Source organism: Phyllobates terribilis, unplaced genomic scaffold, assembly GCF_046119375.1.
Source record: "Phyllobates terribilis strain yellow unplaced genomic scaffold, ASM4611937v1 Scaffold_3__8_contigs__length_932513732, whole genome shotgun sequence".
Classification (NCBI taxonomy): Eukaryota; Metazoa; Chordata; class Amphibia; order Anura; family Dendrobatidae; genus Phyllobates; species Phyllobates terribilis.
The window spans coordinates 700510700-700533570 of record NW_027362763.1 but is presented as its reverse complement, the minus strand read 5'-3'; the positions used below and the strand labels follow the sequence as shown (position 1 = coordinate 700533570).

At 43.2% G+C, this 22871-nt stretch overlaps 1 protein-coding gene across 1 annotated transcript in view; it reads right to left on the bottom strand.

Moving 5' to 3' along the window:
• Positions 1-3481: 3481 nt before the first annotated feature.
• The window catches only part of USH2A (usherin), a 461796-nt gene continuing 442406 nt past the window's right edge, over positions 3482-22871 (bottom strand). Inside the window, exon 21 of the mRNA XM_073673580.1 lies at positions 3482-3781. Within this exon, the coding sequence (XP_073529681.1) occupies positions 3482-3781 (300 nt within the window). The remainder of the gene's footprint in view (positions 3782-22871) is intronic.

The window sequence follows — 22871 nt, the reverse complement described above, 5'->3', positions numbered from 1 at the left end:
TCCGTGCCCAGGGCTGTCACATGAAAATAATAATGGGCTTCTTCTAGGATGAGTGGTATTTCGACTACGCCACCTGTGGTGTCTGGTGAGGGCCACCAGCGCTGCAACAGTCCACTGAGGCTGGTGTTATGGGCAGCTAAGATGCGACGGCTCCCCACAGGAGGAGCAGGCCTCAGGGGAGTGAGAGAAGGGATGGTGGGTGCAGTGCCGCGCAGGAAATAACAGGCTGAGGCGGTGTGTGAAGTCATCCAGGGTTTTTACTCACATTCAGATGAACTTTAGCCGCAAAGCTTCCCTCTGCTACACACGGCGTACTGCGGCCACCAGGAAGGGGGTTCAGCACTTCCCAGGTAGATCAGGAGCACCTGTCGAGACCCCTCTGGTGTGTGTTCCTCTCCTAGGTAAGTTCTCCCACTAAGTCTTCTCCTGACTGTGTGTGGTATGAACGTGGTGTAAGGCCGGGTCCCACTGGATAAACGCAGTGTAAGAGATACAGGTGGCGTAGGCCGCTCCATCCGTATCCCCCTGGGATCCACTAAGCCTCCGGGCTTTTCTGACTGAGACGTGAAGTGACAAAGTCAGATGTCGGGGGCCGGTCACCCCTTTTGCAGCAGGAATCCCTCTGACTAGGCCAGAATAATGAATACAGGTGGCGACTCCGCTCCGTCCGTATCCCCAGGGATCCTTTTGCCTGTGGAGCCTATCTCCTCCGCTCCCCTCCAGGCCTTCTTAGGTCAGGACCTTGACCGGGTAGAGACAGTGGTTAACTCTGACCTGCTCCTTGTCTCAAGGCCAGAGTACGTGGACCGCGAACCTTCCTCCAGCTACAGCCTCTTGCTGGACCCTGACAGAAGACCCTCAATCAAAGACCTTGAACTTAAGATGGCCGTAGATTAAATATGAATCAATAAGTGTTTCCTAAAAGTGTGTCCTCCACCCTCACCCACTACATGGTTCCCCCTATCTTTGGTTCACCGCATCTCCTCTATCCCGGCCCGGGGCAGCACCCTGGTGCATTTAGGCCCCCTACAGGACAGAAGTGGTGTAGTGTTGAGTGTTGAAGTGGGGTCCTGAGTGATGCTCCATCCTTACCTGGAAGAGGAGATACCACACCTCAAACTGAGGTGCAGTACCCCTGTGGCGACTGAACCCTCAGGGGCGCCACAGTGGCATTACATGGTGGCCATTAAAATAAATCAGTTTTCTATGTGATGACAGACACTATGGGTCCTCCAGACAGAGACGCTCTTTGCATCTTCTACCATCTCAGGTTCATTGATCAAGGTCATGAGTTTTATAAATTGTAATACCCCGACTGATATTCTCTACTATATAAACAAAGAACTATAGGTATTGAGAAACCCATCGCCTGCCTTATAGGAAGCCTACAATAATACTGGCCATCACCTATACGGCAGAAGTGGAAATGTAGAGGAAATACATATGTTTAAATGAACTTTGCATTAACTGCACATTGATTGTGATTAACTGTGATTCATAACAGGCAATTAGAATTCAAAGACATAATAAATCTTGATTACGTGCATCATTCATAGCCGAGCATGAAGAGAGCACCAGCCCCATATTTCATCACATTACCTGTGCGGCAATTCTGGACGTCTGATTAGAAAAGTTTCAGGTCAAAAATAATTTGAAAGTTGAAGACGTGTTAAAATAAAAGGACATTGTCTTATAGATCACTGATATCCAGCACTAGGGAGAATCAAATCGTGTGTGACATCCAGAATTCAGGAGGTCACATAATATATATCTATATTGAATTTCCTATTGCTACAGTTTTAACTACTATATCTCAGTATCTATCTATTAGCCTAGTTCCATCTAATATCTTACAGTGTTTAACTATGTATTTTAGCATCTATTTTATGTCTATTTCATCTTTCTATCTCACTTTTTTATCTAAGAATCTACCTATTGATGTTCTATCCATCTGCTTTATGTCTATTTTATTTTTTTATTTGTCTCATTATGTATCTTAGAGAGATAAATTGAAACTATCTATCTATCTATCTATCTATCTATCTATCTATCTATCTATCTATCTATCTATCTATCTATCTATCTATCTATCTACAGTCATAGCCAAAGGTGTTGGCCATGATTATGTTGCGCACTGTATACGAATGAACATCAAAATCTCTGCAGATGGACTTGTAACCCTGAGATTGTTGATATTGTTCAAGAAGTTTGTTTCTCAAGTCCTCAGACAGTTCTCTTCTCCTCTTTCTGTTCTCCATTCTTAGTGTGTTACACACAAACACACAATGCAAAGACTGAGTCAACTTCTCTTTTTAACTGCTTTCAGGTGTGATTTTCATATTGTCCACACCTGTAATTTGCCACAGGTGAGTTTTATTGAGCATCACATGCTTGAAACAAAGTGATTTACCCACAATTTTGGAAAGGTGGCAACAATTTTGTCCAGTCCATTTTTGGGATTTTGTGTGAAATTATGTCCAATTTACCTTTTTTTTCTTTTTTTTTTTTTGTGTTGTTCCAATACACACAAAGGAAAAAAAACATGTGTAGAACAAAACTTGTGTAATTGCAATAAGTTTCTGGGAGAAATACTTCATTTTCTGGAACAATTTTAAGGGTGCCAACACTTTGGGCCATGACTGTATGTGTATCTATATAGCACATATCTGTCCTACACATCTATCTAAGTTTTTATGTCTATTTCATCTATCTATCTATCTATCTATCTATCTATCTATCTATCTATCTCTATCTATATATCTATCTACTTTATCTATCTATCTATTGATCTGAGTGTCTAGACATCAAACTGCAGCACTCCAGTTTAAAGTGATCCCCCCTCAAAAAAAACACAAAAACTTGGGGATACTCTATCCCCCCATGTCACAATGCAATATTTCAGCTCTAATGAAAATTAGGACTATTAACAGAGCTCAGGTCCTGGGATTCTTTAAAACTTAAGCATTTTAGGAGAAGAGGTATATATAGCAAATCGAAGAAAATCACAAAAAAGATCAATATCTGGCTGGAGTCTGACTCCCAGCACCCAGGCCCCTCTGCCACCAGTGTTTTTCGCTTGGGCTGTCTTGGTTCTATCTTCAGCTCAATTTAATTTTACTTGAATGGGACACAAAGACCATGATGAACTGTAATATCCAGGACACCAACAACCAAATGTACAGTGTGGAGTCTCCTAAACAATGACGGGGGTCTACCTTCATTAAATAGCTCATTCCTTGAGATGATCAGTGGGATTGAACGCGATCACAAATTAGAACCACTAATGATTCCCTAAATTAGAAACACTTCATTCTCTCTTGATCGGCAACGTGGGTCCAGGTACAACCTAGCTTGCCATTTTTTGTCACTGTAATAGCTTTCTTCAGGGTCTACAACCACTAATTTCACCTTGAGCTCCAAACACTTGTTAAGAAAGTCAATCATTGTTGATTATTGTTGAGAATTCAGAGAAGACTATTTTTTAGAAAAAAGCTAAAACAATATTACCTGTGAAATATGTGTTCTCCGGTAAAGAAGATGGCGAGAATCTGAAGTAGCCATGTCCTGGAAAGCGAACGCCTTTGATGAAGGTTGTCTTGTCCTGTATGGTCAGTGATGGCTCTATCCTCTCCAGCTGGTAAAATGGTGAAGGACCATTAAGCTTTACAGGAGCAGACCAAGTGATCTTCATGACAGTGCTATTGATTCCCTCTACGAGTGGCGGCTTTATTCCTTTTGGTTCTGAAAGAAAACAACAATGACATTCAGATGCCTTGAATTGTCAAAGTAGAAAATGTAAGAGCTGGTGGCCGTCCAGTATGGCCATCATTACAGGTTCAATACGGTTGAATAAAACTAGTAGATGCATACAGCATAAACATCTCCTGATAGAGTATCCCAAAGCCATGTTTGTTTGTTTTTAGATATAAAAAGATTGCAAATTTTTCAGCACAATGCTTGGGCTATGTAAAGCTAAGAGGAAATATAGAAAAATACATCTTTATTGTCTACAATGCTTTATTTTATTGTTTCATATTTTTAATCCTATTTCCTATAATTATTCATTTATTAGCAATAACATTTTATTATTGTTATGGCATTCTTATTATTATTGGGCATAATTATTATTGCTGTAGTTATTTTACTATTATTTTGTATGATATTTTTTTATTATTTGGTGCTTTTATTTTTAGATATTTTTATTTATTATTTATTTTTATTTATCTATTGTATTTATTATTTATAATTTAGTGCTTTTATTTCTAGATATTTTGTATGGCATTTTTATTATTATTATTATTATTATTATTATTATTATTATTCTGCATAATTATTTATTATTATTCCTGTGGTTATTTTACTATTATTTGGTATGATATTATTTTATTATTGTGTGCTTTTATTTTTAGATATTTTTATTTATTATTTTATTTATTGTATTTATTTATTATTTATAATTTAGTGCCTTTATTTCTAGATATTTTCTATGACATTATTATTATTATTATTATTATTAGGTATCATTATTTATTATTATTGTTGTGGTTATTTTACTATTATTTTGTATGATATTTATTATTTGTATTATTTTGTGCCTGTGATAATTTTTGTATTATTAAATTTGCGTGTTTAATATTTATTATTCATTTTGTATTATTTTGTATCAATTGTTTATTAACGTTTTTATTCTGTGATTTTCCTGTATGACTTATGTCATATGAAAAATAAGAATAGTAAATAATCATGAAATAATATTAGATACAAAATGCTAAAAGTAAAAATACTGTATTGTTACTTTTAGCATTTTGTATCAATTTCTTATTATTTTGCACTTATTATTTTTTTACCTTTGTATTGTACTATTTTCTTATTGTTTGCATCGTTATATGTTCTTGCTGTAACGTTTGTTGCTAGTATTATATTATTTTCTAGTATTACAGATATTTTTAGAGCCCTCCGTATCATTCACTGCGTAACCTGTTGTTTATTTCATGAGCAGCCGGTCAGATCCCACATACCAAAATTGCTAAATGGATAAAAGACGCAGACACAGTAAATAAAATATTTCTGTACTTGCACACTGTGGACTGGAAAATTAATTTATAGTGCAGCGGGGGAGATGCATGTATTTTCTTCTCAAGAGTCCAGATGGAGTATTTATTTTTGATGTTATTTAAGGCATTGGAAAGCTGAAGTGCATTGAGACTTATTACAAAATAAATCTCATTTGTTCTGTGACAGAAGAAGTGCTTAAATTGATTAGCAATTCACTTCGGCTTTATGATATCACATAACAAAAATGGCTGCCTCAAAAAAACGGTAGAGGTAAAATATAGCCGTCTTCTCTACATATCGCATACCAGACAAATTTGGGGATTTTTAATTTTTGTTTTCGAGAATATTTCAAATTGAGTTTATATTTTTTTTTTACTTATATGTGATGAAAGATAAAATATTTTCTTATTGCAAAAGGATTTATCAAACTCGGCTTAGCTTCCTACAGCAACCAATCAAAGGTAAGGTTTAATTTCGTAAACTGTAAAAAAAAAATAGGATTGGCTGGAACTAGAGATGAGCGAACCTCAACTTAAAAAGTTCGGTGTTCGTACCGGACAGTTCCAGTACCAAGCACTGAACATGGACTTCTCCAGGAAGTCCGCTGCAATGTTCGGAGTTCCGGGAGAAGTCCGTTGGAGAGATCGAGAGAGAGTATTTTCCAGCCAAAAGTTTGGATCTCCATTGTTTTCAATCGAGTTTGGGTTCTGGTTCAGGGTACAGTTCTGGTACCCGAACCGAACTTTGGAATAAAATTCGGGTCAGGTACCAGAACCTGAACTTCCACGGGTCCGCTCATTCCTAGTTCCAACTCAATTGGCATTGGAAGGGTCTAAGACTTCTCTTTGGTGTTCTTTAAATCCTTGTGTCACGCTCCGCCTCCTTGACCCTGGGAAAGTGTCTTTTTTTTATTCCCCAAGTATTCCTTTAATATTCAGGTTGCCATTGTCAGTATTATTGTTAGACCCCATGTACATGAACCTATGCTCCTGTTCAGACTTTTATCTTGCGCCTATAAAATTCTATGGGTCCCTTCTGCGCTCTGCATGGCTCCGATACAAAGAGACATTTCGGTCCCAAGTCACCAAGACTGTAGATTTGCTTACCAGTCTTGAAGAAAACCACTCTGCCATAAGATGTATCAAATTCACCAGGAGGAACATGTCTCTAAATCAATTTAGCGCAATTTTCACCTGTCGGGCGTCACCACTAGTGTTGAGCGAATTTGTTCGGCATTTCAAATTCATGTTCGTGTTCGGGGTTCCGTCTTGTTCGCGCCAAAAAATCGTCTCCGCCCACGAACATCCCTGATTTGCCACGCTGTCACGCAGATAACGTCACCCTTTATTGACCTTTGGTGATTGTTCCAAGCGCTGGTTTGGTGAGGGATGGGTTTTTGCCTGACTATTCACCCATAGTTTAGGCTGTTTTCTTGGGGCCATTTTTGGCTGTTTTAATTGTTTTTATTGGGTCATTGTTGTCTATATTTATGTACTAATAAAGGTTTGATATTACTACAGTGTTTATCATTTTTTGGTGGGATCCCCATTTATGCATATCTCTTCTTCTTTTGCAATTGGCTATTTATATGCTTTGGGTTGATCCCCTCTAAATATTAGGGTGGTGCCCGCCACGTTTGAATATACACAGTCAAGAACAGGAGTACATTCCTGTCGTAATTAAGATGAAGTTTTCTGTCTGCTCTCAGACTCGTCCCCTCTTCGCTGAGCTCCGACTACTTTTCAAAAAGTCGCCCAAAACTGGCGTAAAAATTGCCAAAAGTCAGCATATTTTTGCAGAACTTACAAAGTTGGGAAAAAATATGATCACATTTAGTGTTGAGCCACCCCCGTAGTGTTCGAGTTCGGTTCGGTTCGTCGAACACCCGTGTGTTCGCCGAACTGTTCGTCGAACTGTTCGTCGAACACCTTCGAACACCGTTAAAACCAATGGCAGGCAAACAAAAACACATAGAAACACATAGAAAACACCTTCAAAGGTGTCCAAAAGCTGACAAACTGCTCAGAAGACACAACTAACACATGGAAAAGTGACAAGTACATATAGTCATGCGAAAAGAAAAGAGGTGGAGGAGTAAAAGGAGGGGGAGACACAGATATAGGCATGTCATGCCCTTCTAAAATCCAAAAAGTGAGAAGCCGAGACGGCCAGTCCGCTCCTGCCCGTGCCACCTCCGTGTCGCCGGGTTTGTGCCAGAGCCGCGGTGAACCCTGACGGCCAGCCCCCCTCTCCCAATACTGGTGCCTGTCCGCTGGTGGGTCGAGAGAGCCCCCCTGTGGTGGAGGCAGCTCTAAGCTTTTTAATTTAAATTGTCCCTCTAATTTGAATGAATACACTTTAAATCCATTTACAAGGATCTATTGGAGGGCAAGTCTCATGCCAGCAGCCGCGTAATTCCAGCTCCAGTAGCGTCCACTAAAGCTGCTGCAGTTAAAAAGCTTTTATAAGGATCGAGCTCGGCTGTCCACCGCAAGGCATCCTAGTGCCAGTCCCAGCCCCTATGCCTTGGGGTGCCTCCTGATGCTCTTCACTAAGTATCCCGTGGTCCCGAAGCATTTCCTTTGAAAAAATTAAGTGTCCAAACTACAGGTGGTGTAGCTTGCTTAACAGCCGGGATAATCCGCTGACTAGCAGACACTGCTACTAGGCACAAAGTATTTCCTGGGCTAGATGCAGTTAAAAATTTGTAAGTAGATACTCTCGTTGGATGCTGAGAAAGCATTCCATAGAGTCTCCTGGCACGCCATATATGATTCTCTTAAAAAGCTTGGGGTAGGGGTCTAGGGGACCCTTTTATAGCCAAAATCACGGCCCTGTATCACAATACGTCACCTAGGCTGAAGATAAATGGAACTGTAGCACCGAGGGCTCGGTTGCTACAGACGTATTGCACCTCACCCAGAGGTGTGATATCTCACTCTCAGATAAGGATGGAGTGTGGATCAGGACCCGACACCTGCATGCATTACACCACATTGCCGTGGGGCAGGGCGACCAATATGCCCCTGAGATGGGCACGACAGTCCCTGTCCCTGGCTGGAGTGGGGGGAGGGAACACTGAGGAAGGGGAACCCTGCAGTGCAGGAGCAGGGAGGAAGCAGTTCCTGGGTGCATTGAGAAGGGAGTATAAAAGGTGGGCACCATCTTAGTTCAGTGCAAAGAAGTCTGAGCAGAAGTGGCAGGGAGCAGGGGCTCTGCATGAGCTCTGCTCCGGAGGCGGGCCTAGTAACAGAGGCCCAGGCCTGCAAGAGGGAGAAGGAAGGAAGAGGAGCGGAGAAGGCTCCAGGAACGAGGAATGAAGGGATCCCAGGGGTGCGGACGGGCGAGTCGCCACCGCACGCCCGAATCCACCTGCGTGGAGGGGTCAGGCCAAAGGGGGAGACCGGTCCCCGAACTAGTGGAGGCAGGAAACGACCCTCAGCTAGAAACTGGAGGCTCTGACATTTTATGTGGCGCAGCCCCTTGCTCCACCCGCTAGGAAGGCACCACATAGGGTCAGGGAAACTGGCACCAAGTTTACCAAGAGGAGGCCCGAGGCAGCCGGACAGAAGTGTTGGTAAGAAAGGCCAGACAAAGGACACACAAAGGGGGTCCTGTGAAGCGCTCCAAAGTTATCTGGGAGTTGTCTGAGCCCCTCACCTGGTGAGCACAGTACGACGTGGGCAGCCGTTACCTGCAGACGTGGTCTGGATAATAAGAACTGTGAGTAAAGGCCCTGAACTGCATCACTGACTCCGTGTCGTTACTGCTGCTGCCCTGCACCATCACCCCCATCCTCCGCATACACTGCCCTGAGGCTATACTCCTCCCGTGGGGAGTTATGCTACGCTCTGCTGCACCCACAACACCAGCCTTAGCGGTCTGCCCTGTAGCGGCGGTTCACTCTGACCGCAATCCACGGGTGGCGTAGTCGGACATTTAAACATCAAAACCACATAAATAGTTCCGCCACTGGTTTGACCGCCCTGAGCCACGGAACCGGATCGCCGCCACGAAGACTACAACCACCAGCATCCACCAAAAAGGGTCCGGCTCCGGGTGTCCCAAGGCCCAGGGGGTGCGTCAGAACATTTTCATCACCTTTCACAATCACCAATGGGACAAGGCAGGGATGTCCTCTGTCCCCTCTCTTATACATCCTAGTGACGGAGCACCTGCTCTCATCAATTCGCCATAACCCCAATATTAGGTGGATTGAGGTGGGAGGCACCGAGTACAAGTGCTCTCTATTTGCTGATGATGTCCTAGTATATATCACTCAATCACATATATCCATCCCTGCTGTTATGGCTGAAATAGATCACTTTGTTACATGGTAAAATTTTAAAATCAATGCAGCGAAGTCTGAGGCCCTCGATGTCTCCCTCCCTAAATCCATATAGGATTCCATCCAGTCCAACTTTCCCTTTGCCTGGCCCTCACAGGGTATCAAATACTTAGGAATTCCTATTCATAGAGACCTCTCCCATCTATGTTATCTTAATTTTGGGCCCTTTATTGAACAATTCCATACAGACCACGGTTGGCAAGTTAGAACTGTAAGATTCACTACGTGAACCACTGGTGTTTTGTGGAAAAGCACATGTACACTGCGTTCCAAATTATTATGCAAAAAGTGTTTAGGAGTGATAAGGGAAGAATTTGTTTGTTTGTCAGTTAAACTCATTGATGGTGATGTGTGTCAGGGCTCTTTATATCACTGTAAGCAATTGCAGACACCTGTGCTAATTAGTTTGGCAGGTGTGTCCAATGAAAGGCAAGACTACTTAAGAAGGCTCTCTCACATTATTAAGCAGCCTACATTTTCTGCCAAAATGGGAAAGAAAAAGGATGTGTCGGCTGCTGAGAAGCAACAAATTGTGGAGTGTTTAGGTCAAGGCATGACTACAATCAACATTGTGCGATGATCAGGATGAAGTGTCTTGGCAATCAAGAAGTATGTAGCTGATTCACAGTACACACGTGTGCGTGCTGATAAGGGCAAATTGAGGACTCTTTCCTACAGGCAATTACGTCAGGTTGAAAGAGCAACGGCAAAAAAGCCTTGTCATAGCAGCAGACAAGTTTTTGAAGCTGCTTGTGCCTCCAACGTCCCCCGAACAACAAGATGCAGGGTCCTTCAGAGGTTTGCAGCTGTGCATACGCCATCCTGTCGACCTCCTCTATCCACTTCACACAAGCAGAAACGGCTCCAGTGGGCCAAACATTACATGAAGACTGATTTCAAAACTATTTTGTTCACGGATGAGTGCCGTGCAGCGCTCGATGGTCCAGATGAATGGAGTGGAGGATGGCTGGTTGATGGACACCCCACGCAAACACGGCTACAGCGCCAACAAGGAGGAGGTGGAGTAATGTTTTGGGCTAGAATCATGGGGAGAGAGATTGTCGGCCCCTTTAGGATCCCTGAAGGCGCTAAAGATGAACTCCATAATGTATGTGGATTTTCTCAAACAGCACTTCCTGCCATGGTTCAAGAAGAAGAACCGTGTATTTCACAGCAAGATCATTTTTCTGCATGATAATGCACCATCTCATGCTGCACATAAAACATCTGCATCTCTGGCTGATATGGGCATAAAAGGGGACAAACTTATGGTGTGACCCCCATGCTCCCCTGACCTCTACCCCATTCAGAACCTTTGGAGCATCATTAAAAGGAGTGACTATGATGGCGGGAGGCAGTTCACATCTAAGCAACAGCTCTGGGAGGGTATTCTGTCCTCATGCAAAACAATTGAAGCAGAAACCATCCAAAACCTGACAAATTCAATGGACGAGAGAGTTCAGAATCTCCTTTCGAACAAGGGGTCCTATGTGAAAATGTAACATCACCTAGAATAAAGTTTTGAGTTGAAAACTGTTTGATTTCAGTTTCTAACAACCTGCTAATGCTTATAATTTCAAAAATGACCATTTTTTTGGTCTTTATTAAAATGAAAAGGTTGATCGAAAAGTTTGGGGGATCTAAGAGTGTGGCAACCCAGTAGTCATGATTACTTCGAATTCTGACAATATGAGGGTCATGCTGCAGGTAGTGCAGCAAGAAGGCACTTATGTGTCTTGCGCATCTCGGAGCCCCAAAATTATTTTCCGGGCTAGATGCAGCTAAAAATTATTTTTAATTTTAAATCTGGTGAAGCTTATTATAGATGGCCTAATAGGATCAGTGCTGCACACTGCTACAAAGCCCAAATTATTTTCCAGTCAAGATACAGATAAACATGATTAGTAATTTGAAAGCTTAAAACGGTTGGTAGGGTGATTTTAACCAATCATCAAGCTTTTACTCTCCCCAGGATGACACAGGGGTAGAAAAGTCGTTTCGGATCCATGATTTGTTCATCTTTATGAACGTGAGTCTGTCTACATTATCAGTGGAGAGCCGCGTGCGCTTATCTGTCAGCACACCACCAGCAGCGCTGAACACACGTTCAGACAGAACGCTGGCTGCGGGGCATGACAAGATCTCCAAGGCGTAAGTGGCTAGCTCCGGCCATTTATCCAGATTGGAAGCCCAAAAAGAGCAAGGGTCCAGTGACACAGTCGTGGCTTCAATGTTTACTTGGAGATACTCCTGTACCATCGTCTCTAGGCGTTGACTATGTGTCAGACTTCTTGTCTCCTGTGGCCTTGCAAAGGATGGGCTAAAAAAGTGGTGAAATGATTCCGCAAAATTGATGTTACCAGCAGATACTGTGGTTCTGTTACGGTTTGAGTGCTGAACACTTGACGGTCCCACGGTTGGCAAGTTGCAACTGTGAGATTCACTACGTGCACCACTGGTATTTTGTGGAAAAGCACATGTAAGATTCTGCAACAGTCTCTGCTGATACTCCTGCATGCGTGCATCCCTTTCTATGGCAGGAATAATTTCTGCAAATTTACTTTTGTACCGGGGATCTAACAGTGTGGCAACCCAGTAGTCAGGATTATTTCTAATTCTCACAATTCGAGGGTCATGTTGCAGGTAGTGCAGCAAGAAGGCACTCATGTGTGTTGCGCATCCAGGAGCACCAAGTCCCTGTTGTGTTGGTGGCGAGGTAACAATCATGCTTCCTTCCTCTGTCCTCTCCCTCCAACCTCGCACAACAGAAATGTGATCAAGGTCTCCCTCATCTGATGAGTCTTCCATCAGTTCGTCCTCCACTTCTTCCTGGGCTCCTGCACCTTCCTCACTAGTTTGGCTGCTACCATGCGCCCTGGTAAAATCATCTCCCCCACCCTCACATGCCTGCCGCCCTGGTGCTGCCGACCGTCTGGACCTTGCAGATGTTAGCCCTTCCGCATACAACTCCTCCTCCTCTACTTCCTCCACCTCCTCTGCTGACCTCATCTCTTGGCTGACTGTGGGTTGACAGTAAGTGGGATCTCCGACCTCATCATCATCACCCTGTGCGTTATCACACCCGTCGTCCTCAGAGCCAACCTGTTCCTGCCCTGACAAAAAACTAAAGTTGTCGCTCCAATCAGGTATTTGAGTCTTATCATCGTCTTCCTCATTGTCTCCACCAACAGGAGTTACAGTTTGGGAATGAGGGTCTACATTATGGTCAGAACCTTCTGCGTCTGGTCCTGGATCCGACTCATAAAGATTCTGGGCATCAGTGCAGATCATTTCCTCGTCTGGATTCACAGAAGCGCTGGAGTCGACCTCTGATTCCCAGGCTATAGTATGAGTAAACAGCTCTGCAGACTCAACCATCTGTTCTACCTCATACTCAGACGGGCAGCTGGAGATTTGGGAGCTGTGAGGAAGCAAGTGCGATTTGGGTGACACCTTTGAGGACTGGAGTATTTGTGATGTTGAAGTTGATGTGGAGGAGAGCCCACTTAAAGGAGCACTTGATATCCGTTGAAGCACCTGCTGTTTTTGTGCCTCATCTGGAATTTGTAGCGATTGGCGTGGCCGTAAGAAAGGGATCTTATCACATTGTCCGCTAAAAGAAGTAGACATTTTAGTTTGGCTGGAAGATGGTCTTTCTTCTGCACCTACCCCACGGACACAACCTTTTTTCCCCTTCCCAACACGCCTATTCCCCTTTCCACCAGCAGCAGGCCTTTTTCCACTCATTTTGGTGGTTAACTAATTCACAACTCTGGAGTTGTTTGCACAAAAAAACAATGGATGGTAACCGAGCAGAGCTGAGTGGCCAAACTGTGGTATTAGGCCAAAACTATTGGCTGGGTTAGATGCAGAAAAAAATTATTTTTAATTTGCAACCTGATGGAGGTCAGTATAGATGGACTAATAGACCAAGTCCCACACACCGCTAGAAGCCCAAATATTTTTTCAGAGCTAGATGCAGAAAATTTTTTTATTCAATTTGCAACCTGATGGAGGTCAGTATAGATGGACTAATAGACCAAGTCCCACACACTGCTAGAAGCCCAAATATTTTTTCAGAGCTAGATGCAGAAAAAAATTATTTTTAATTTGCAACCTGATGGAGGTCAGTATAGATGGACTAATAGACCAAGTCCCACACACCGCTAGAAGCCCAAATATTTTTTCAGAGCTAGATGCAGAAAAAAATTATTTTTAATTTGCAACCTGATGGAGGTCAGTATAGATGGACTAATAGACCAAGTCCCACACACCGCTAGAAGCCCAAATATTTTTTCAGAGCTAGATGCAGAAAAAAATTATATTCAATTTGCAACCTGCTGGAGGTCAGTATAGAAGGACTAATAGAACAAGTCCCACACACTGCTAGAAGCCCAAATATTTTTTCAGAGCTAAATGAAGAAAAAAATTATTTTTAATTTGCAACCTGATGGAGGTCAGTATAGATGGACTAATAGACCAAGTCCCACACACTGCTAGAAGCCCAAATATTTTTTCAGAGCTAGATGCAGAAAAAAATTATTTTTAATTTGCAACCTGATGGAGGTCAGTATAGATGGACTAATAGAATGATGCTATGCCCAAAAGATTTTACTTCACTAGGTGCAGTAAAAAAATTGGTATTCTATACACAGGTGGTATATCTTGCAACACAGATAGGCTACTCCACTGACTAACACACTCTGCAATAGGCCAAAAAGGATTAGCTTTGCTAGATTCAGCCAAATGCTGTGAAAAAAACTTGCACAGCACTGGCACAGACCTGCCTGGCAAAAACTGATAGGAACTGATGTAACCTAGTCCTGAAAAGGACTCCAATTACAATTAGTCTTTACTCCCACAATCTATCTATTTAAGAGCACAGACCTGCCTGATAAAAGTCGTAGGAAATGCTGTAACCTAGTCCTTAAAAGGACTGCAATCACAACTATTCCCTACTCCCAAGCTATCTGTATATTTGTGCGAAAATTGGCTTGAAATTAACAAGGTATAGCGCACACAGCAACAGCGGTGCCGTCTAACACGCAGCTGCAGCAGTGAGAAAATGGTGGCGACGGGGAAAATGGCTTGGTCTTATAGGGCAAGGACATGTGACATACACTGCCAATCACACATGCCCTTGCTTGTGTGAAAAAAAGCACTTCGCTCCGTGTGTGCGCTGCTGATAGGCTGACAGATTGCACCTCCTCACTACAAATGCGGGAAAGAGAAAAAAAAATGGAGATCTTCATTGTTCCTGCAGAGATCCATCCCCTGCCCCTCCCCCAGCCCCGCTGTACACTCAAACTGCGTATTAACATTAATTTTCATCATTACTGAGAAAAAATCCAGTTATGATTTTGGTGCACGAACAGTTATCGAACATAACCTCGAACAGCCGAATTTTTCTCAAATTGTTCGTGTTCGCCGACCGGCTCGAACACCGCCCAAAACAGCTCGAATTTGAGATTGGCGAACAGTTCGAGTAGAACAACGCTCATCTCTACTCACATTTCAAAAAACAGTTTTACACCAACATTCTGGTGAAAACTCTGACGACTCGGGGCCAAAAGTTTTTCTCTTGGACTAATATTAAATCGCACAGAAAAAATAAAATGACATCCACCATCAGATGAAGTTATACAATGTTTCTAGCAGATCAAACACCTGTGTAATATTGAACTGCACTGATGCACCAATATGGCGGCACATGGAGTATTTACTGCTTTCTAAAATGATTAGTCTTTTGAAAGGTATAATATTTATACCAGAGCAGATTTACTCCTAGATTTTAGCACTTTCTTCTCTTTTTTTTCCAGCTAAGTAAAAAAAATTATGTTTTACATTTCTTTATTTTTTTATTTTTTATAAGTGATTATTTACATTTTTTTTTAATAAATTGAGAAGATATTCATGAACCTTGAATGAAATTACAGATAGGTATATTACAAGGGAAAACATAAATGTGATTTCTCTGCCTGGTGATCGCAGAGAACACTAGATACTAAATGTAACAAATTGGGATGAATTTAGGATTATGTTAGGAGTTAGGACACATTCATGTTGGATTATTTGCACTGAACTTTGCACCAGAACTATTAAAATGCCGAAAAAGATGGACTCAGTATGGAACTTACACACTTCTGGAGGGATGCCACTAATTTGCAAACGCCATATTATCTCCATGTTGCTGTATTCATTTGGTGCATGTCCATACACCTCATTTTTAAGAATATCCACCATTGACTGCTGCATTTGGTCACTTAAGATACATTCCATACTTAACTATGAGATCAAAATTTCATTTTAAGGGGTTGTCCGGCCGTGGTGTTCAAGTCAGCAGTCACTTTATTTGACTGCAGACTTGTGAATCCTCATAGCGTGTACAGTGCGCACTGTCAGGATTCTCCGGTGGCAGTACCATGAGCGGGTGATCATGATGCTGTAAGTATGTGATTTGCATGCCTCCTGCCACATTCTGACTAGACATGTCCGGTCTTGCATAATTCATTTGTATAGAACGAGCTAGCACACGCCTAGTTGGCACGTATGCAAACCGCATACTTGTCATCATGCAGCTGCCTGCTCTAGGAAAATCCTGAGAGTGCGCACACTGCACACTGTGAGGATTCACAAGTCTGCAGTTACACAGAGTGAACCCCAAGCCTGGACAACCCCTTGAAGCTGAGATCATATAATTGATCCAAAACTTTTGCTTTATGGGATTGAGTTTTCCACAACTACAGGATTTACATGCATAGCAAACTTATAAATATATGTAATTAGCATTATTAGCTGATATTTGGGACATTAAAGCTACAGAAATATCAACCATTACCTTTTGATAATTTTTTTGTTAATTTCTTATTATACCGATTCAATACACCATTACGACAATCTGTTTGACAGGCTGCAATACGCATCGTGACCACTTGGTGGACACATATCAGATAAACATCTTCTGATAAAGTATCAGAAAATCTTTTATTGTTAACGAGCTGCTCATCTTATGCCACCAATCTCAGGATATGTCAAGGCAAGAGGAAAGATAAGGAAGGACACCTTTCTATCGCAGTGATGTCTTATTGAAATCTCAAACTTCCTCTACTATGGACTAAATACCTTCGTCTTTATCCCAAGCATATTGCTATCAAGTTGGACTGGAATCAAAATAATAAAAACAAAATAATTAGTCCAAGAAGTTCAGTAGAGGTTCACTTTGACAATGCACGTTGTTGAACCTATTTTAGCAGATATTAAAAGGGGTTTTCCAGGCTTTAGATACTCATGGATAGATAATCAATATCAGATGTGTAGGGGTCTGACAGCCGGAACCTCCAATCATCAGCTATTTGCAGTACCGCCACTGGCCACAAGTAGACAGTGTTTGGAGCTAGGACACCCCAGCTCCGTAGACTGTGTAGTGGCCATTCTCAGGTACTGTAGCTCAGCTTCCTTTGAAGTGAATGGGAACCGAGTTGCAGTAATTGAGACTTAGAATGAATGTCCACATTTGAACGTATATATATTTTTAATATTTTAACATTTCGCAGAGATTAATTTTTTTCTAGATCTTTATTATGGTCAGAACTTTGTTTTTCTTATACATAGTTTTAATTCCTCTGCATAGTCAGAAAAAAAATAAAGACTAATAACAAATAAATTAAATACTCCTAAGCTCCCTCTAGTGGTGGCTACAGACTGCCAGAATGCTATATTTTCAATCTATTGCATGTACAGGGTATTTGGTTGCAAAATGTGCATGGAGAATTGTCTTTAATAGAGATCGTATCATTGAAATAATCATAAAGTTCTGCTATTTTGGAGACTCAAATGCAGTCAGTTTGCTACCACTAGAGAGCAGTATAGTGTGTTTGCATAAGATTAAAGTCATAACATAGATATATCAGAATTCTATTCGGATAAGGTAATGGGTTTGTTCCTAGATTGTAAGTTAGCAGTTATGAACAAGGAGAAGAGATAACTTGTGAATTGCTGGGTGTTATGACTACCAAAGCACACTCATACAGTTAACGTACAAACCAGGGAGACAAACACCTGAATCTGACAGGTCCTTTTTCGGACTAGGAAAAGCTATTCTCTGACCCTAGTCTGTCCCTGCCTGACGGCAGAGGTTGGCCCCCTAAAATAGCGCAATGGCGCCCCCACTGGACGGCGGCTTACCCTGAATGTAAGTTCCTAGGATTGCTAGAATAGCAGTTCCCTAAAGAATAAGGGAATCACACACAAAACAACTGCTACCAACACAAACTACAGCACAGTGAATGAATTCAACAAAGTCTATCACCAGCAGGAAACACCAGTTGGGGAAGGTATTTAAAGCTGCACCCAAAAGGTGAAAGGACAGACAAAAAGAGTAAATGAAAAACACCTGTTACCCAAAACCAACAGAAACAAAGATAATAAGACTAAAACACCCAAAGAAAAGGTGTATCAGTTGTGGCTCAGTGGAAAGAGACATCAACCACAGACACAGAATTAAGAGCTCGAATCCAGGAGCATGACACTGGGGACCTCACTCAGCAAGAGGATGAATGGTCCAAAGTTCCTTCTTTGAATGGAACAATGGTTGAATATGTGCACTTCTGCTCCATCCAAGTCTTCTGCAGTCCCGGAGACTTTAATTAGTGATAGGCAATAGTGATGAGCGAGCACTAAAATGCTCGGGTGCTTGTTGCTCGGGTAGAGCAAATCGTAATGCTCGGGTGCTCGACCCGGCCAACGAGCCCAATGTAAATCTATGGGAAACTCAAGCATTTTTCAGGCGGCTCCCCCCGGAGGTCTACAGGGGGCCTAAATATTGCCCTAATCGATGGGAACAGTGCTCAAATGCCATAGGAACAGCATGGGGAAGACCCCTGGAAGCATTTCTGACCCCCAGGTCACTTCTGTCAACAACATTGTCAGAGTATTACGCCACTTTTACAGACTCACAATAAAACACACAAAAACTAACCCAAAATGGATTTTCCTGTTAAGTTAAGGAACATCCTTTCCAGGGTAATGACTTGTATATAAGGCAAAATAAATAACCAAAAACAATGCACTTTTGCATTGCTTTCCAATACATTCATCAGTAAATGTCATTTTAACATTTTACTACCTTACCTGCCCATGTGGTGTGTGATACATCATCAGACACATCGTGTTTCATTTATGATGGAGGGACTCTGAAAGTCACATAGCCTATTTTTATAGGGCCATAAGGCGGCCTTTACTATTCTTAAAGGGCCAGCAGTCGGCTCTCGCTATTGAGCAATGAAAGGAAACACCAGCTCACCTGTGCTCTACAGTAGCGTCCTGGAGCGCGGAACACAAAGAATGTGAAGAAGAAAGGAAGTTCCAGCTACGATAAAGTCCGAAAGTTCTTCTTTATTACAATTAAAATCAGATGCCAAAACACATGTCCAAAAGAGCAACTCGTTTCGAACGTGGGTCTTGCGTTCTTTATCCAAGCTTGGATAAAGAACGCAACATCCGAGCTCAAAACACAATGGTCTTTTGGACATGTATTTTGGCATCTGATTTTAATTTTAATAAAGAAGAACTTTCAGACTTATTCATACATGGCCCTCGCTATTGCTAGAGGGCCATCAGCCGGCTATGCTTTGCTGTTCCCATTAGTAAAGACTGGCTCTCCAATACCATTATTGTGTATGCAGTGACTGCAAGGGCTGCCAAAAATTTGGACGCATTCCAATACCACTTTGAAGAGACATAGAGGAGGGCCTCATTAAAAACAATGTTCTCATTATTAGGAAGTGAGTCTTTCTATATTGTTATTACTTATGCAGTGAATGCAAGGGCTGCCAAAAATTTGAACGCATCCCAATACCCCTTTGAAGAGACATTGAGGAGGGCCTCAGTAAAAAAAAAATTGTTCCCATTATTAGAAAGTGCGTCTCCTATAATGGTAATGTTCATGCAGTGAATGCAAGGGCTGCCAAAAAATTGGACCCACTCCAATACCCCTTTGAAGAGATGTAGAGGAGGTCCTCATTCAAAAAATTGTTACCATTGTTATGGAGTGGCTTTCCTATACTGGTAATGCCCATGCATTAAGTGCATGGGCTGAAAAACATTACATTTACACCTGGGGGGTTTACATGAACATACTGTATATCATACAGAATGTTAGAGGTAGGCCTCTAAAAAAAATTTCTACGGGTATCATAAACACCCTTAAAAAAATTATGTAGGTGTTGCATCACAGTCACCGTGGTGATATGATGGTGGAGGAAGAGGAGAAGGAGAAGGAGGAGGACAATAGACAATAGACAAAATCAGGAAGCGTATACCCATGTCTGGGTGTGAAGACGTGCATGGGAATAGACCTCCCAAAAAAAGACACTGGATTTGAGTTTATGTTCCGCTGCTATCATCCGGTGGTGTTGAGAAGTCTGGTCCAATCCAGCTTTTGTTCATATTTATAGGAGTCAGACTGTCAGCATTTTCAGTTGACAGGCAGATGCGCCTATCAGTTATAATGCCCCGTCCGCACTAAAATCCCGCTCTGACAAAACGCTAGCGGCACAGCAGTTCAGGACCTCCAAGGCATAGAAAGCCAGGTCATGCCACATGTCCAGCCTGGATACCCAATCATTATAAGGCACAGAGGAATCACGGAGGACGTTGGTACGATCGGCAAAGTAGTACTTCAGCATATTCTAAAACATTTCCCTTCTTGTTAGAGTACCCACCGCATCAGGGCCTGTGCGCTGGGAGGGTCTGAGAAAACTGTCCCACACCTTTGACAGTGTTCCCCTGCCTCTGCTGCATTGTATTTGTGTCTTCCTCACCTGTATTCCTTGGTTGTCCAACGAACTGTGACCTGTGCCGCCAGCGTTTTTAGATGGGAATTTTTTTAATAATTCCGCAGCAAGGGCCTTCTGGTACTGTAACAATTTAGTAGACCTCTCCGCCGTGGAAAAGAGAGATAGAAAGTTCTCATTGTAGCGTGGGTCTAGAAGTGTCACCAACCATTAATGACTGTCACCCAAAATTTGAACAATACGATGGTCATGGGAAAGGCAAATTAACAAACTCAGCCATGTGTGCCAGACTGCTAATAGGCAAGACATCCGTGTTCTCACCAAGAGGATAACTGACTTTGCTCTCCTCCTCATCCTCCTTGTTCTCCATCTCCCCAGGCCATCCACGCTGAACAGACGGTATGACAGTTGTGTGGGTAGTACCGTTTATAGCGCAGGAAACTAGCTCCTGTTCCTCCTCCTCCTTTTCCTAATTGTCACCCAATCCACATGGGGATGAGATGAGGCTGGGCTGTGTGGAATCACCCTGTATGGTTCCTTGCTTCATCTCATCATGCTCCGCCTGAAAAGCCACTTATTTTATTGTGAGCAGCGAGCGTTTCAGTACACAGAGAAGCGGTATGATGACGCTAATTACGGCGTCATCACCGCTCACCATCTTGGTGGAGTTCTCAAAGTTTTGGAAGACTGCATAGATGTCTGACATCCATGCCCACTCCTGAGCTTTTATGTGCGGAGGCTGACCTGAATACCAACGGACGTTTTGAAGCTGGTACTCAACAACTGCCCTTTGCTGCTCACAAATCCTTCCCGACATCTGCAACGTTGAGTTCCAATGCATGGGGACATCGCACACCAGTTCATGAGCTGGAAGTTGCAAATGCTCCAGAAGCACGGCAAGGGCAGCGGAAGCTGTAGCTGACTTTCTAAAATGGGCACACATGCGGCATACTTTGACAAGCACATCCGAAAGATCCGGGTACATTTTGAGAAACTGCTGAACCACTAGGTTGAGCACATGGGCCAGGCATGGTACGTGTGTGAGCTTGCCTCGCTTCAGAGCCCCAACCATGGCTGTAGGTTCAGTGGTGACAGACACAGATCTACCTGCTCTTTTAGAGCTTTCAACTACTCTTCAGCGATGTGCGGTTTGTCACCTAGACATATTACCTTCAGCACAGCCTGTTGCCAGTTTGTCAACTAGACATATTAGCTTCAGCACAGCCTGTTGCCACTTGGCCGAGCCAGTGCTGCGGTGCTTCCAGCTTGCGACTGATGTGGTCATTTCAGAGATGGAGGCTGAAGAGGAGGAGGAGGAGGTGCAGGATCTTTAGATTGTGGGGACAACCCCGATTGACCCAGGGCCCGCAATCCTCGACGTCGGGAGGACGTATTCCGTCCCAAGGTCCGACTTGGGTCCCGGCTTCCACTATGTTAACCCAGTGTGCTGTCAGCGAGATGTACTGTTCCTGGGTACAAGCACTTGTCCACGTGTCCGTGGTTAGGTGGACCTTCCCAGTAACTGCGTTGTTGAGGGCACGGCTAATGTTCTGGGACACATGCTTGTGTAATGCGGGGACGGCACACGAGGAGAAATAGTGGCGGCTGGGGACCAAGTACCGAGGGATGGCCGCTGCCATCAGGTTGCGGAAAGATTCCATCTCCAGGAGCCTAAAAGGCAACATTTAAAGTGCAAGCATTCTTGAAATGTGAGAGGTTAGTAGTGTGGCCTGTGGGTGGTTGGCTGCGTTTTTGCACTTGCATTCAAAGGACTGGGGTAGGAACAACTGAACGCTGTGCTGTGACAAGGACGTGGAAGTGGTTGATGATGGTGTTGATTGCCAGTGTGCAATGACAGCGGCAGGGTAGGAGGCATCTTCATAAGCGCCATGGACGGGAGATTGGCGTGCACGCACAACAGCAAAGTAGGCAGTAATGGCACCCGCAGACACTGTTTTTCGACCCTGATGATTGGCCCACCTAGTTGGTTGCTTTGTGAGCATGCTGGTGGTGGTCAGGCTTGTAGTTTTGCAGTCCCTGCTGATGCTGGCCTGGTAGAGGTTGCAAATTGCTTTTTTGGGGTTATCTGGACAGTCTTTAAAAAAGAGGCAGACTCGGGAAGACATAACAATTGGACTGGCAACTTCCCTCGTGTTGGTGTTCCAGGGAGCTGTTGCCTGCCTTGTGTCTGTGGCCACCTCACTGCTTGTTCCTGCCTGTTTTGCTGCTGTGCCTCCCTGCCCCTCTGTGCTGCTGTTCTCACTATGCATGTCATCTTGCCAGGTTGGGCCAGTGACTTCATCGTCCACCACCTAGTCTTCCACTTCCGCACCCTGGTCCTACTGATTTTCTGGCAATTGTGTCTCATCATCATCATCCACCTCTTGCGACAGTAATTGCACTTTCCCACCATTGCCTTCGTGTGACCATGGCTGCTCAAATATTTGGGCATCGCTACATGCGATCTCATCTTGCCCCGCTTGAAGCTGGCCGGGATAGAGGCCCGAATCTATAAATGGAAAAGTGAACAGCTTTTTGGAATGTCCAAGTGTGGGATCAAGGTGAGGAATATGCTGTCCAGACTCACGGCTACTGAGACTTGACCATGTAGAAGTTAGGGAGGTGGTGGTGGGGGCAAAGTGACTGGAAGCATTATCTGCTATCCAACCAACAAC